The sequence below is a fragment of the Bombus pascuorum genome, chromosome 9 (genome assembly GCF_905332965.1).
Source record: "Bombus pascuorum chromosome 9, iyBomPasc1.1, whole genome shotgun sequence".
NCBI lineage: Eukaryota > Metazoa > Arthropoda > Insecta > Hymenoptera > Apidae > Bombus > Bombus pascuorum.
In genome coordinates, this window is record NC_083496.1 from 897,284 (window position 1) to 913,032 (window position 15,749).

At 47.6% G+C, this 15,749-nt stretch overlaps 1 protein-coding gene across 1 annotated transcript in view; it reads left to right on the forward strand.

Annotated features, from left to right (window-relative positions):
- LOC132910507 (alpha-protein kinase 1-like) overlaps positions 1-13,298 on the forward strand; it is a 44,943-nt gene extending 31,645 nt beyond the window's left edge. The window contains exon 2 of the mRNA XM_060966266.1: positions 11,399-13,298. Within this exon, the coding sequence (XP_060822249.1) occupies positions 11,399-11,766 (368 nt within the window). The 3' untranslated portion in view covers positions 11,767-13,298. The remainder of the gene's footprint in view (positions 1-11,398) is intronic.
- Positions 13,299-15,749: the final 2,451 nt, after the last annotated feature.

Genomic DNA, 15,749 nt, shown 5'->3' on the forward strand with positions numbered 1-15,749 from the left:
CATCGACCGCCAGGCTAATTCGCCGGATTCGATCGCGCTTTTAATTCGTCATTCCATTAGGCAAAACCAGGGTCTTCGAGCGACGATCGGTTGCCGCGTGGCAATATTCCAAACGATAATTACATAGGTGCCAGCCGTATATTTTTTGCTCATCTTTTCCTACTTTTCTTTCTTCCCCGTTTTTCTCTCGCCTGAATCTTGCCTGAATCAGAATCTGATCTCTCTGATTCGATCTAAACTACGACGTCTACGCGATCGAGAAAAAGGCGGGGTTTTACGTTTGAGAGATATTTGCATTTGACTTTACCATTCTCTTCGTTGAAGAATTTTTTGTTGAAAATTTTTTGATCCTTGTCGATCTTCGAACGCGTTGAAGATTGTATTGGAAGCGAGCGAAACGTTTGCTCGATGCAAGCGAATCCGGTGTAAAAACACCCGAGACAGCTACACCATAGGGAAAACGATTGAGTTCGAAGCGTTGATAGAGGAATCGAGGTAATTACTATGGCGAGAAAAGTGTCGGGAAACGCGTATAGGAAGGGGTCGAGGATCGATCGTAGGGAACGATCGGAGTATTAATTTTCTGGGTTGATTGTTGGCGTGTAATTAACATATCAATCGAGAGGGAAATTATTTCATACTCGTGCACGCTGTCTAGGCTGGTCTGTGGTTGTTTGTAGTTTATCGAAAACACCGCTCTATCATTTGTCTAGTCGATAGCCACCGCCCTTCGGTACTCATCACGCCACTTTCCGCCCTTGCTGCCGTTTGCGGCGATCGCCAGTTGCCGTATCGTGCCCCCCTTCTAACTAGTTGGTACGTGTCAAGAACCATCACCGGCCGAATAAAAAATAACAAAATTGTTTTCTCTCCGGACGCCTCGAGAAACCAGGCTGATCCAATCTATCGGTTAATTCCGATCACCCGGACGATGCTACTGGTTTTTTCTTTTCTTTTTTTTCCTTTTTCGAGAAGGAAACGTCGTTGTCCTCTGATTTTCTCGTTGCCCTCGAAAGGAACGACCAAGCTGTAGGGAAGCAGCTTTCCCAAGAAATCTCGACGGTCACGACGAGCGCTGATTTATACGGGCGAAAGCGTCGGTCTATCCTCACGAGGCGACCGCGAAGCCTACGTTCGTAGAACCGTTGGAATGCAACCCTGACGACAGAAATTGTTTTCCAAGAAGAAGCGTTGGCCTATGAGCGTTGTTACTCAATACCGTGTAAACTGTGGAACCTCCGGCTGGATATTGGACTCGGGGGAATCGCGGCCAGTTTCCGGGGTTGAATGCGTCCGGTGAAAACGAGGTTGCGCCTTGTAATCGCGCTCGTACGTTGACGCGATTTTCCCGACCGCTGACAGATACGGAAATCGTTCGGTCTGTCTGTCAACGACGCTGCTGCGGCCGCTGACACGGATCGTTTAACTCGTGTTAATTAACACCCAGACGCTACATGGTAAGAGCCGATTCACCGAGATATCGGAGATGCGTATAGAGTGGAAATTGTAGGATAAGCATAGAAATTACTACCTCCTATATGCTAAGGATTGTTTATTCTAGAATTAAGAGTTCACGCCATCGAGAAGTAGAAGTTAATGTTTTATTCTTTAAATGATATTCAATATCTTAGAGAATCGGGAACAATAAGAGAATTTGTTGAAAATTTATTAAAGAGGAGGCGTTCGAGACACTCGTAGTTTAAATTTTACTTTGTACCGTTTGTGTCGAATAACTGAAATAACGCGAAAAACGAAAAAAGGAAGGGGGAAAGGAACGCGATCTACTTTTGGTCGGCTCGCGAAAGGCGAAACCTGTCTGTCTCGGGGTTGTTCCCGTCGTTTAATGGGAACGTTTTCGAACGTAAGTACCTACGGTGGCTACGTTAACGCGCTACCTACGACGCGACGCATTGTCGCGGGAGGATCCTCTTGGGAACGCGATGCCGGCGTGTTGACTCGCTTGCCAGGAGCAAGCTCGTAAACGCGCTCGCGCTCGGAAGGCGCACGCGTGTTTACGCACACACGGGTACGCGTGCAGACCGCGCAAAGGGAAGAGAGAAAAAATGCTTAGTGGCTTCTAATTGCAGAAGTGACGACGCCGTAACTAATGACCGGGAGACGACGTCCTGTCAGTAGCCGCGACGAGACGAGCGTCCCTCGACGAGGTGCGGACGAGCGCGCATTTTAAATACGCCAATGAAAAACATGGTCTGTGGCTGGCTCTTGCTTTTCTGCTTCCGGCGATCCTGTGTTTACCGTTGCGTAGAAAGCGTTCGCTTCTTGCGCCGGTGATCGCCGGACCGATAGTTGAACTCGCGTAAACGAGGTAGCCTCTGCCTTCTCGCTTGTTTTCCGTGCGAATTTCCAGCCCGATGAAGATTAACGTCGAGTCGTATAGCAAAAACCTGGCGATTATGTATACTCGGAATATAAGGTAGGATACGAGACTCTGCGAGTGTTACAAGAGCGTGATCGAGCGCGTTCGATCAAGAAATTGCAGTTGAGATGAAAGTGCGTCAATTTTCACGTGACGTAGAATCGAGAGCCCAACGGTAGGAGGAATGCCTGTGATAATTACGCTAATCAGCGGCACGTGAATCGAGGGACTGTCTTGGGACGATTTGAAAGCCGGTAAAAGCGGGCGAAAGGGGACTGGCGCCGGAAATAGAAACGGCGAAGAGAGAGAGAGAGAGAGGGTGAACGCGCGACGCTCGTCACAAAGATGAAGCAAGATGGTGCAAGATGGAGATCTGAGAAAGAAGTCCGTTTTAATAGGATCATCGCACCGCGGCCAAACGGCTCTTGAAACGTCTGTTATTTCAAGAGACGAGAAAGAGATGTCTCGTCGTGGAACGTTACGTTGCTACTTGCATCGGGCGCGACGCGTTCGAAGAATTATGTTGAGCGAGGCCAACCCCCTCTAAACATCGTGTCTCTCGTCGACGAACGCTCTTTACCGTAACCGTTATTCATTCATAGGCTTGGTAATACGATTTAATTAGAGACGAGAGTCGCGTTTCGTTTTGCTGTTTCTCGCGACGGTGAATGGACGAGATAGCGCGTTCTCGGTTGCTTGATCTCGACTGTCTAAAATTAATTGGTTGCTCGAGGTTACTAAGTAGAGCAAACAGCGACGCAAGATGCGCGTTCGTTTCGACATTCCGCTTTCGGATCAGCGTCGCGTGCACTTTCGCGTAAATTTTCGCTGAAATTCGAAGATTCGCAGTTTTATTCGAATACGAATTCATTGGAAAGTCGCGAAAACGTTACCGGGAAAAGGAGTTTAAACGATCGGCAAAAGGTTGGTACGAGAAGGGCGAACGCGAGGCACGCGCGACGAAAACATATCTATTCTGCACGACACGGCGGGTAAAGCTAGGACGGCGGGGGCAAATAAGTCGGTTCAGGCAGGTCGTAAGCCCGGCTACGAAGAAGACGAAGGAGAGCCAACTGTTGGCGTCTTCATCAACGGCTCCGTGAAGAGGGACCACCCATCAGGAGCAATATCGTTTCATCAGTCGCTAATATCACTGCTTCGAGTGGTTCAACACCTTGTAACACCAGGTGGGACGTTAACGGCGCCGCAGGAAGTCCTAATGAAGACAAATCTTACCCAAAATGGCGGCCATACTTATTTCCTGCTCCGCCTTTCGCTCTCTTTGCCCGCTCTCTTTTTTTTCCCCTCTATCTCTTTGCTTGTCCACCTCGTATCGTCTGCGATCGATTCGACGTTGGCCATTTTCCCTCTGCTTCTATCGAAATTGGAACGGTCTGGCTGATCAAATCTCCTATTGGGAAATCAACCGATGAGAAGAATCGGTGTTTGCTCTTCTAGCCACCGATCTTGCGATTCGTTCGAGGAAAAGGCTGCGAGTGATAAATTTTAACACGGAACAGGGGCAAAAGTAACGCGGTAAATCACAAAGATGTTGCGAATCCCCCGTCCGTTAATCCGACAAGGGAAGGAACGATGAATATTGATGAACCGGAGGATGTAGGTGAGGTGTCGGGATCGATAAATCGAAGAAGGAGTCAGCTGGCACGGAATAACTCGTTTGACGTGTCAATTTGCATCACACCGAGGAAAGTATTTTTACCGCGAACCCATTCAATTTACCCAGAAATTACCAGAATCTACGAACGAAAGAAGCGACGTTCTCGTACTACATCATCGGCAAACCGACGATTCGTTTCGTCAACTTCAAAGACACGGGGCGTAAGCGTGAAGCGAATCTCGAAACAAGAAACGGCACGAAGGAAAGAGAAAGGAAAAGGGAGCGAGGAAGAAAATGGCATTTATAAACCGGCGAAAAATCAAACGATAAATCTCCGACGGTGTTCTGCGGTTCTGCCCTTGGGCCTAAACGACTAAATAAGTGTTCCAATTTCAAAATTACCCGCTAAACGATTTGTGGGCCGGCAGAAAATATATCGTTGACATGTGGGCAAAGCCCCTCGGGTTAGCCGGGGGAGGGAAGGAAGTTCCCGGCAGCTCGAGAGATGGAAAAAGACGGGAAACACGGTCGACAGACGGAGAATCGTGGTAGAGCTGGAGAAGCGAGAGAAAGAGAATAAAGAGAGGAGAGGAGAGGAGAGAAGATGAGAGGAGAGGAGAGGAGAGGAGAGGAGAAGAGAGGAGAGGAGAGGAGAGAAGAGAGAGAACGAGAACGAGAAAGGACGCGCATGGTTGCCGCTGGGAGACAAATGACCGTCGACCGACGGAAGACACATCCAAATTGCTCCACGGTGTCGCTGTCCCGCCTCTTTTTACGTGTCCCCTTTACGTATATCCTTCGTGGCGTCCTCTCGAGTCACGAGCGAACGACCTATTAGCAAAATATTCGGGGAAGCGGCGACGCGTGCCACCGGCGAGCTTTTCTAACGAGTATTTTGATACCGGCGATGCCTCGGATGTTAGCCCGTCACCGGACAGCCTCTGTCTTATTTATAGGACACTCGCGAAACGTTTCCTTCGCAGCCGATGGTACACAGGGTCGGGTTTGGGGATCGAATAGTCGACGGGGGTGGTGGCCGCCTTTCACATCTCTCTCGAACTCTGAATCGATCCTGCGACAATGCAACTTTGATCTTAATACTTGCTGATATCGAAGGTAGAATCGAAAGGTATTGATGTTTTGGGATTTCAAATTTGGAGTTCCTGTGTTGTTCAGGCTCGAAGTTGTACTTTTCTTCCACGCGATATATGTGCCGTACAAACGTAAACACGCAACAGGAATAAAAGGTTGAATGGTCTTATCTAGAGAACGACCGGCGATGCCGTGACAGGGATCCAGCGGATAAATCGGTTAATGATCGATTAAGATACCTTCGAATTTTCCACTTATCACGATACAATAAATTTATGAGATCGTGGAAGTAGCCTCGTTCGATGGAGCAACGCATCGGTTATTATCGGATCCGTAGGCTGTTTCCCTTCCTCTTTTTATACCCTGTCCCTCTTGTCTCGCGATTCATGCCGCTAACCGGTCGGCTAGTTTTTCGTCTCGCTCCAAAAATCACGTCGATGGGCTTGCAGGCAGGTCGTTCTTCCAGCATACCTGTCTGCCACTCGATAATTCCGCATTATACACGCTTCTACTTTCTTTGTGATCGCTCTTAACCGCCCAGCTCGTATATACGTTAGTATCTCGAATAACTACACGTCGAACGGTTCACGAAGCTCCCTTCGTTCGATATTCTCTTCTTTTTCTAGTTAACGAACGCGGTAGAAACGCGTTACAGGCATTCGAGCAAGAGCGGATTCTCAGCCAACGATCATCGACATTACGACGTTTCAAAATCAATATAGATTGCTATGTATTTTATAAAGAGTGGTGAAACAGATTCTCTTTCGCTGTAAGTATTGGCCAGAGGGAGAGAGAGAGAGAGAGAGAGAGAGAGAGACACATAGAGAGATAGAGGAAAAAAGCGATTAGTATTAACGTTCTTCCGCGTATAACCGAAAAACGTAATAATTTTTACGCGGCCGAATATCGCAAGGATCTTTTGTCGAATGCTGAACAGAAGGAAACGCAACAACGCTCGTTCGTTCGAGTACAAGGAGCGAGAAAGCGTTTCACGCGTATCGTCCCACACGGAACGATAATACACGCTCGTTAGTCGACGTTGGTCGCGCGTTGTTTCTTCTTTCTTACGAAACTTTTCTCTCGTGGAAATCAAAAGCTACTTTTCCAAACATGCTCCGGACTTTGTTCAGAACGATCTCGATAATCCGCGCAGTCTTTCGTATCTCCTTCGGATTACCCTTCGGATTACCCGTCAGATGACCCGGTTTCCGCTTTTCATTCCATCTCCTCTGCTGCGTACTTTCAACGATGAAATGTACCGATCGGTCAGCGACATTCGGAGAAATTATTAGTAGGATGAGTGAGCGGATCGATCGAATTTTCCTAAGCGAGGGAACCGTGTTCACGGTTTGACCGTATCAAAAGTCAGTTGACGAGAAACCGTTAGCGAATAATTTATTGGATCGGTAGCCGATCGTTTGAAAATCGTCTCTCAGCTTCGATGCCTATTCTACTCGAGCGGTTCCTGTTGGAGCGGAACCAAAATGGCCACCGAACGCTTTCGTCCCTGTTAGCCAGCCGTGTTTTCACGAGGCCACGTTCGTTCGGATATATGTACCGATCGCAAGATATCCTTCAGTGATTGCATCAGGGTTCCTGCTGACATTTATTATCCAACTTTTTATGCGTGCCGTTCGTTAAGGCAGGCTGGTTTCTACACCGTAATTAACGCGCGATTTATAATTTCGTTTCTCAGTCCGCTAATTTCATTAACCCACGCACCATTCTGGCGTAATAAAACTTTCGTACGATTCGAAACCTATTCTATGATAATTCTATTTTCACGATAGTAACATAACTTTCCCGACTTTGCACGATTTTCTTTCATCTTCGTGAAATTCAAATTCTCGCGCGAGCCACGGGAAAATAAAAAAACGAGGCGACGATTGTCGGTCTTCGGCTCGTCACGCGTCACCGTCGTTTCATTTCGCGGTCGTTCAGTGGCCCATAAAAAGTCACGAAATTTACGGCAGCACGCGCGAATCGACCTCTGACACAGGCCACCGACAGTATCGATCGTACATCCCATTGCCGGTGGAACGCGGCGTACGAGGCGGTTAAGCACACGAGACGCCTGAACATGTGACAAAAAACGTCAGTAGTTGAAAAAAAAGGGCGGGGAGGGGAAAAAAGAAACGGATCCAAAGGTGAAATTCCAACTGCTCCCTGTACAGGTAGGCTATCTCCATCGCTTGTACTCTATCGGCACGGTATCAACAGCGAACGGACACGCCAATTGGCGTGCGGAAACTCGGCTGCCACCGCGGCATCGAGTGCCAACGCGATGACTTCCGCTTGAAGGGCCGTCGTACGTCTGCGGATTAACGCGTTAAAATAAAATTTACGTTGATAGCTTATTAATGGCGGACAGGACGCGAGACGAATGACGCCGCTGCTTTTAATATATTCGCGGTTGTAATCGACGGAGAGATACCGACTAAGGAGGAAACTTGGAAGTTAATGACGCACGACCGCTTTGCAACTTTGAATCAACGCCCGTAACGTCCACGGTCCTCGCGTCTTTCGAATAGTTTCCTCGTTTTTCCATTTTTCCCTTCTCCTATTGCCTCTTTTATGAAACATCGTCGGCGATCCATCGCCCCTTTCGCTCGTTTCGCTCGTTTCGGAGAAACAAGGGAGAATGGACAGGGATAACAGGTCTCGTAATGAAGCGCGATTTCGGCAGAGTCACCGTGTTAATCGAACGACCGTTGCTGGCCACCTGTGGTCCACCTAGCTAGAGAGTGCGGCAGGTGGTCCGATCGTCTTCTCCTTTTTCTGTGATCGACGGTATCGGAAGCGACGAGGGTCGCCCGACGCCTCGTCGATCCTTTTCTTATCAGCCAACGCCGCTTCTTTTGCTCCTTTTCTTATATTCCTGATAGCGACGAAACGAAATTATAAATTACGGCATTCCACGAAATGAGTTAAAATTCTCAGAATTTGAACTCGCGCTATCGAATTAGAATCGATAGATTAAGAAACAAAGCGTAATTCGATAAAGATACAAATGTATAGAATACGCGCAACGCATATCATCGCTGACACGACTGAAGGAGCTGAGTGCGAGTCCGCGCAAGATTCTGTCTTTAGCTGTCTGTAAAGAGGGATGATGCAGAAACGAGAAGAGGGTGCTGACGAAATACAAAGTACCACATAATGACAAAAAAAGGTGAGAAAATATACGGGACAGGGAGAGGAGGGGAATCACGGAGCAGCAGCAACAGCAACAGCAACAACAATAACGGCAAGATACAGAGAAAGAGAAGCATTGCGAAAGGACGAAGCGGCGAATTCGTGAACATCAAACGAATTAAATCTCCGCGGCGAGTCAACCGCAGAAACTAATATCTCTGCGAGCTCTCTCGTTTCTTCCGTTCTCCGTCGCTTCTCCGTCGCTTCTCCGTCGCTTCTCTTTCCTCGACCATCGCCTGCCATCGTTGTATTTCTGGATTCTGCTTCGAGAGATTCGAGCCCCGCGCAACAGACAAAGTGTACGACGACGGGACGACAAAATTATCGTGTACTTTTCTCGCTCGAAACGCGGCGTACCCGAAAAGAAAAACCGTGCTCGCGTACGTCACGTTCGGATGGCAGATACCGAGAAAGGGGAAAACGAAGCGAGGGTAGTATAGAAAAAAAGATTGCTTCTAAATGGAAAACGACGACGACAACGACAGCGACAAGAAGCAACTCGTAAACCGAGGCAAAACGTTAATCTTTACGATGGATGCGGAGCATTTTTGCGGCAGCTTCTCCTTAAACAGCCGTCAGATGATAAAGTAGCGGCGAGACGATGTAATTTTCGAGGTAAACGAGCTGGTACGAGCGTAATTAGCACTGCCACTTGTAGCGAGCCAGCGCGTTAGACGCTTACAATTAGACAATTCCTTGGATTGTAAGGGAAGAGTTCTCTGAGCAATAAAAAAGAAGGAAAAAAAGAAGGCGCAAGAAACGGACTCGATCACCGGAGGCATTAAAACGGTGAATCTGCATGCTTTACGGCGATGTAATAACACTTTCGGTGAACGCTAAACGCTCTGCTATCCTACTGGTAATTAAGTAGTTTCCGGGTGTGGTTTAGAAAAGTAGTCGAACGTGTCCACCGTGCCGGAGGAAAAACAAGCGCGGATAAAACCGAGAAAAGCGGATAGAAAAGCGCTTCTCCTTGCGCGCTTGGGGGGGCAACCGTTACGAAAGCAGTTTCCGTCGGTAATAGACATCGTAATAGATATTATCTTGGTCGATAGGTGCCGATAACTTGGCGTGGATACGTGGCGGCGAAAGTCCACAGAGATGCTCGACCGAATCGCGAACGCGTAGCGGTCGAGAGCCGTGAGAGCCGACGCCATTAACCCGGTAATTTACAATCAAAGGATCGAAATCGCGTTCTTAAGCGGAAGAATCCACCGTCCGCTTCCTCGGCCGGTTGTCAACGTTCGTTCGAATTGCATGTTTCGCGAAACGTATCTTTCGTTTCGAGTCGCGATTTATTCGGACACCAATTTTCCAATTACTTTGAATCAAACGGATTAGAGATCGTTCTCATCTCCTTCGAGAACAAAATATACCTCCGATAGATCACCGATTTGTTAAAACGTAATTCGTCGCGTCGATAAACTCGACGGACGAGCGATTAAATACAGAGTTTTCTCTGCTTACGAAAATTTGTTCGATCGGCTAAGAAAGAAAGATACGCGAGTTAAGGGGTGAAGATATCGCGCGTTTAAAACGACGGCGAAAGAATGACGAAAGGTTGCATCCTTGAGGCGAACGCTTACGAAGCAAGGCCGATCGTTGATCGGCGAGGTAGTTTTCAAGCTGGACTGTACAGTCGGGTTGCGCAGGTGTGACCGATGGCGGCGTTCTTTGATCCTGTAGAGACTCCGCGGCTACCTTGTCCACGACTCATCGGCCGCCTCTCTTTTTCGTCGCTCGGTTCGATTATTTCCTAATGGCTAACGCCATCGCGAAAACGGCCGTCGCTAATCTCGCCACCGTTTCCCGCCGCGTTCGGCTTCCTGTGTACCCTCCTTGAGGGATCGCCGAAATGGATGGAAAAAATTGCGAGCGTGTCGCTAAAAACGAGCGCGCGATGAACTGTTCAAACGACTTTATCGTTTAGGAAAGTACAGCTCGATTCAAAGTGGACGGCATGTGGACGTTGACCGTCGGCGGTATCGCGAGGCTTACGAACGGCGTTTGCCCGACGATAAAGTCAGCCGCGGATAGATTCTCGATTTTCTGTTTCTTCATCGACGCCAATTTCGAAACGCTAGATACGAAAGAAAGGCTACGAGAGAAATATCAATACCGAATCTCTGTAATTCTGAAAGCAACTCTATAACTCGAACGCTCGAACAATTATCGTATTAACCGCTCATCTCGGTTCGTATCGTCCGCGTCCGTCAAATCGGAATCGTTTCGTCGAGCGTACCACGGCCGAAAGCAACGAAAATTCCAACATCCGGTGGACGAGAAGCTCCGCTGGAATCCCGTCCTCTGAACAGCGTGACGAATAGGTAATACGATTTTTATGGAGAGATCCCTACCACCGCACGAAAATGCATCTGATTTGTGGCCGTGGAAGCTGAGTGGAGCAACACCGTGCGGGAGAAGGGACCCTGTTCTAGGTGCCGGGCATTCAAACACGCCCGACCATGTCCGATTCGTTTTGCATTTCTCCTCTAGCCGTCTCGTTCGGAGATTAAGAAATTTCGATATTAGAAAGAGGACTAGAAAGAATCGGCCCTCGAATTTCAGGACGTATTTATTTATGACGGGACGTTCCGTATGCCGGCGGGATGCTCCGTTTCCAACACTCCGAATTCGTACATCTTAAAACGCGAAAGCTTTCGCAGCTTTGGAAGCGTTGGAAACGATTACACTACGTGTACGTGTCCGTACAGTCGAAGGGACTTGTTCGATGTTTCTAACTCGATGTTTTCTATTAGGCGAAAGAATTTTTTGATCGTAGTCGACGCGATGACTACCCACATCTGTTGCTAACGATATGGAATAGAAATCATTAACGTCCTCGATTCGATGGGATTCGCCGACAAGAAGTCACGCATGCCTCGAATCGATTGGTTCTACCTTATTTCTCCGCGCACACGTTTCCGCAATCACGTTTCTTTACCTTGAGCCGCCGGACGAGAAACGTGGGAACGATCACGTGACACGTAATCGCAACTCGTTGGTACTTGAAACTCTTATCAACGGGAATCGATTCTATTAACGCGATGAACGCGTCGAACCCGTTGCAACGAACACGTCTCGTCTAACCATCTGTCGAACCGTATTTGTTGCAGAGCAAGCGAACCACCTAAACCTGTTCAACAACCGGCAGCAGCCGAAGAAGAAGCGCAAGAGTCGAACGGCGTTCACCAATCAGCAGATCTTCGAGTTGGAGAAACGATTCCTGTACCAGAAGTACTTGAGCCCGGCCGACAGAGACGAGATCGCCACGCAGTTGGGTTTGAGCAACGCTCAGGTAATCACGTGGTTCCAGAACAGACGAGCGAAGTTGAAGAGGGACATGGAGGAACTGAAGAAGGACGTGCAGACGGTGAACCCGCTGCTGGTCGCGCAACATCACAAGACCTTCTTGGAGAACGTCCAGGATCTTGGGATCTTGAAGAAACGACCTCTGCCGAGCAGTATGGACGAGAAGTCGTAGGGAACGAGACGCCTCGATGCTCGTCGTTGAGGAAAAACCGCGATTTCTTGCAACTAGAGGCTCGCGAACGCAGCCGTCTGCCGAGAGTAATCAACGAGGATAATCGATCGATCGTTGAAAACGTTCCCTGTGTTTCCCTAACGCGACCCGTGGCAGGCTACGCTAAGGTCGTGTCGAACCTTCTTTTCTACGGGCACCGACTCGTTAGGGTTACGAGTAGGACTTTCGCAGTTTATTACCTGCATGCTATGAGAGAGCACGAAAATAATACGGAGTCGATCGAGATTATCGTATAGATCGGCCGTGATCGTCGCGACAGCGTGTCTTTCGGGTGTATCGTAATCGATGCGTAGGGACGGAAGGACAAGGCATAGTACAAAGAAAGCGTCTTCTTCGGCAACGTATCGCGGAGAACGGACGAAGACGAAGCCGTTTTGGCGTGATTGTATAGGGTTGGATGAAATGGAATTTGTTCGCGGAGATAAGGTCGTCCGCGACGTTTCTTCGTCGAGAACATGTACAAAGACTGAGTAAAGTCTGCAAAAGTCTGCAACGGTCTAATAAGACGGATAATAGGCGTCGTTGGTGATCCGGTCCAAAACGATCGTGTCGACGTGTCAGGATGGGGACACCGAACGGATGATCCTTTCGAAGGTAGCGACGTATCGATCGCTGTAAAATGTTTTGTAAATTAAAGACTGCCAAATATTCCCAGTTAAGCCCCGTCGAGAAACCGTCGATGAAACCGGACGATGTTTTTCACGTTACAGTCGCGATCGGACCACCCTATTTTATCGGGTGTTTTACGTGGATTCTTATCGCAAAGCGTTAGAAGGGAAGCGCGTAAGCAAAGTGTAATCCACGTTATACGAAAGAGAGAAAAGTACGTATCCTGTAGGAGACGTCGAACGAATGTCACGTTTCCCCTAGCGAATATCTAGGACGAACTGCTGCGACCGTTCTGCGGACACCTGTACCATATTGTATTTATTTGCGGAAAATCGAAAGAAGATAATCGTGGTGAATAAAAAAAAAAAAAAAAGCCAAAAGTAAACCGGAGGAAGCATCGGCGATTTACGTAAGTTATTAAGTAATTATTATAGCGTATAAATTATAAAAGAGAGCCGTACAGTCGTGAAGTGCTCGTCGTTGTACATAAGCTATATATATTATATATATACATCGTTCATCCCTCTCCCCGCCCTCCCCCTCCGATAATATTACGCATAAACGAGATAGATTTGTCGAGCATGATTAGAATAAACGGAAAGGGAGACAACAGGACAAACAAATATAAATAAATAGATAAATAAATAAATGGAAAGAGATTTATAAACGATAGATGGGATACTGCAATATACCTGGTCAACAGTTTAATTAGTGAGCTTTATGATCGCGTAAGATGTAAATCCGTATCGCGCTTGATGGTCTGCGAGGTGATAGACGCGTGAAAGGGAAGCAGAGAGTGCGTGTGTGTGAACGGAATCTTAGTAGCGTGTATAGTGAGTCGAAATAAACGAAGACATTTAAAATAAAGGCGAGGAATAATTGTGCCCCGTTCCTGGTCCCATCGCCTCCCCCTTAAACCGAACCGATTCGCTCTCCGAATGGGATAGAAAACAACGGAAGGGTAAGTCCTCCGAGGCGAAACAGACCATCGGATGGACGATTTATTTCAACTCGTTGTCCGCAAAACGAGACAATACGCAAAGCGACTACCAAGATAGACGATCGAACAACTTTAGAAATCGTCTGGTGGGATTACGTTAGGTACAATTGCGAGTTACTGCTACGAGTTAATACGAGTACACCGTAGAAAGTTTCGCAGAGACATTCGACGCTTTGAAAGGGCTACACGAGGATGAGAATTATTGTCCGGAAATAGCGCGATACACGCGGCCCTTCCGAGAATCTTTTTGATGTTATTCACAGGGTTTACTCGAAGCAGTAATTTATTAAGATGAAGTAAGTCATTTCGCGATCCGAATTCGTTCGCGGAAAGTCTGGTACTCGTCATAACCGAGCCAAACTCCGTTTACACGGAAACTTGCAAAATTCCAAAGCAAGTTATACGCATTAGATTATAATTCCAAACCTAAAGGCAATATCGCGACTTCGAAAAATAAACTTTTTCTACGAGATTCGTCGATTCCAAGCCATCTCGAATCAGTTGCGCGCTTTTACGTTCAATGTTTATGTATGAAGAGTCACGTATCTCGTTTTCTCGTCAAAGATTCTGAAAACGTTAATGAAACGCGGATGGATCGTGAAAACTGTCACGTTATCGAACACGATGCGTGAGAAGGTCGACAGCCGTGAACAAACGATCGAGTTTTTAATACACAGTCTGGTTTTAATGGCGATTCGCATGTCGCGCCGTTAGCTTCTGCCTCGTAAATAGAAGAGCTAATCAGACATTGGCAACGGCTCTCTCTCTCTCTCTCTCTCTTTTCTCCCCTCTTTACCTCGGTCGTCTCTTCCCCGTCTCTGCCCAAACAAGAGAGATATACGACAAGATACCCGAAGCGCGTATTACCGACCTACTTCCTGTTAGCGGAATATCTGATGCTAAACGGAACCATTTTATATCGAGTCTCGTTAATGAGCCCGTCATTAGCCTGTCGTCATTATCTCGATATAAAACACGCGTCGTTACCGCCGTCGTTGATCGATTAATCGAGGCTGAATCTAGGATGTCTATTAGAGGTGTGATTACTTGCGATGAGCATATACACGCTGATTACACGTTTCGCTTGGCTCGCCTCGTGTGCAACGACGATACCGCTTCGAGACGTTCTCCCCGCAATATAGACTTTCGCGATGCGGTTACGTAAAACGCGGCAAAAACTAGGAAAGCGAGAAGAATCGGTGAAAGAAGGAAAGGGCAAGGGAGAAGGAAAAGGCGAAGAAATCTGATTACTACTTTTCCAAGTATGCGCGTACGCGCTTTGACTCTGCTTCGAATAGGAGATTTATTTAGCGTTTGGAAAAGTTCGCGTCGTTTAAATTTTCCGCGAATTCACTGCGTATCCGGTCGTTGATAAGTGTCAATTATTTACCGACGTAGACGTTCGACTGGTCGATAAAAGACGACGATGGACGCGTAATCAAAGATCCTATTCGTTCGAACGAAACGACCGTGGTGATTCGATTTAGAAGGAGTCGCGCGCTGGTTCGAACGAAACGTGGCGTTGTCGGTTCGTAGCCGTCGCTGGTATCGACGAGTCCACGTATGAAGCAGTAAGCAAGGTAGCCCACACCGCCCTGTAATTCAAGCGCCGCAACATCCAAATAAAGAATTCATAATGGCGATGATGACCACCGCCAATTTTCTCGATATAGCCGATACACCAATAACTCAACCGATATCCAACCGGTACATCAACGTAATTTCGCTTATTGTCCGCGGGTCCGGCCGAAACGAGAATGACATCGTTGGAAAATAAAACGACGTTGAGCCGACATTATCGAGCCGGATACACGCGTTATCGAACGGAGGACCGATAAGAAGAGCAAACAATCCTTCGCAGATAATTAATCGTGTCACGCGACCACCCCCGTTTATTTGCACCGTTGTGAAATTACCTTGCTTGTCCTTTCTCCTTGTCCGATTTATTCACGCTTCCAGCTACGAGAACCGCGATGCAAATTGGTCCTTGAAAAGAGGCTTCGTCTTTCATAGGGTTTTTGGTAAATTGGCGATCCGCGATTCAACGCTGAGATACGTTACAGTTTGTCCGACGATTCGTTTAATCTCTCAAGGACACCGGAACGGGTCTAACCTACTCAGAGATACGATGTTTTTATATTCATTTTCTTCGAATGGGTAATATAAATGGTCCAATTAGTATACCGCGACCGATGGTATCGTAATGCGAGAATGGAGGCAGACGGACACAAACGGAGTCCAAATAACTCGGAAATCGGTGATCGGTACTTTGCTGAAAGCGATCGGCGCTTTGCATAATCCTCGAAGCAAAGGG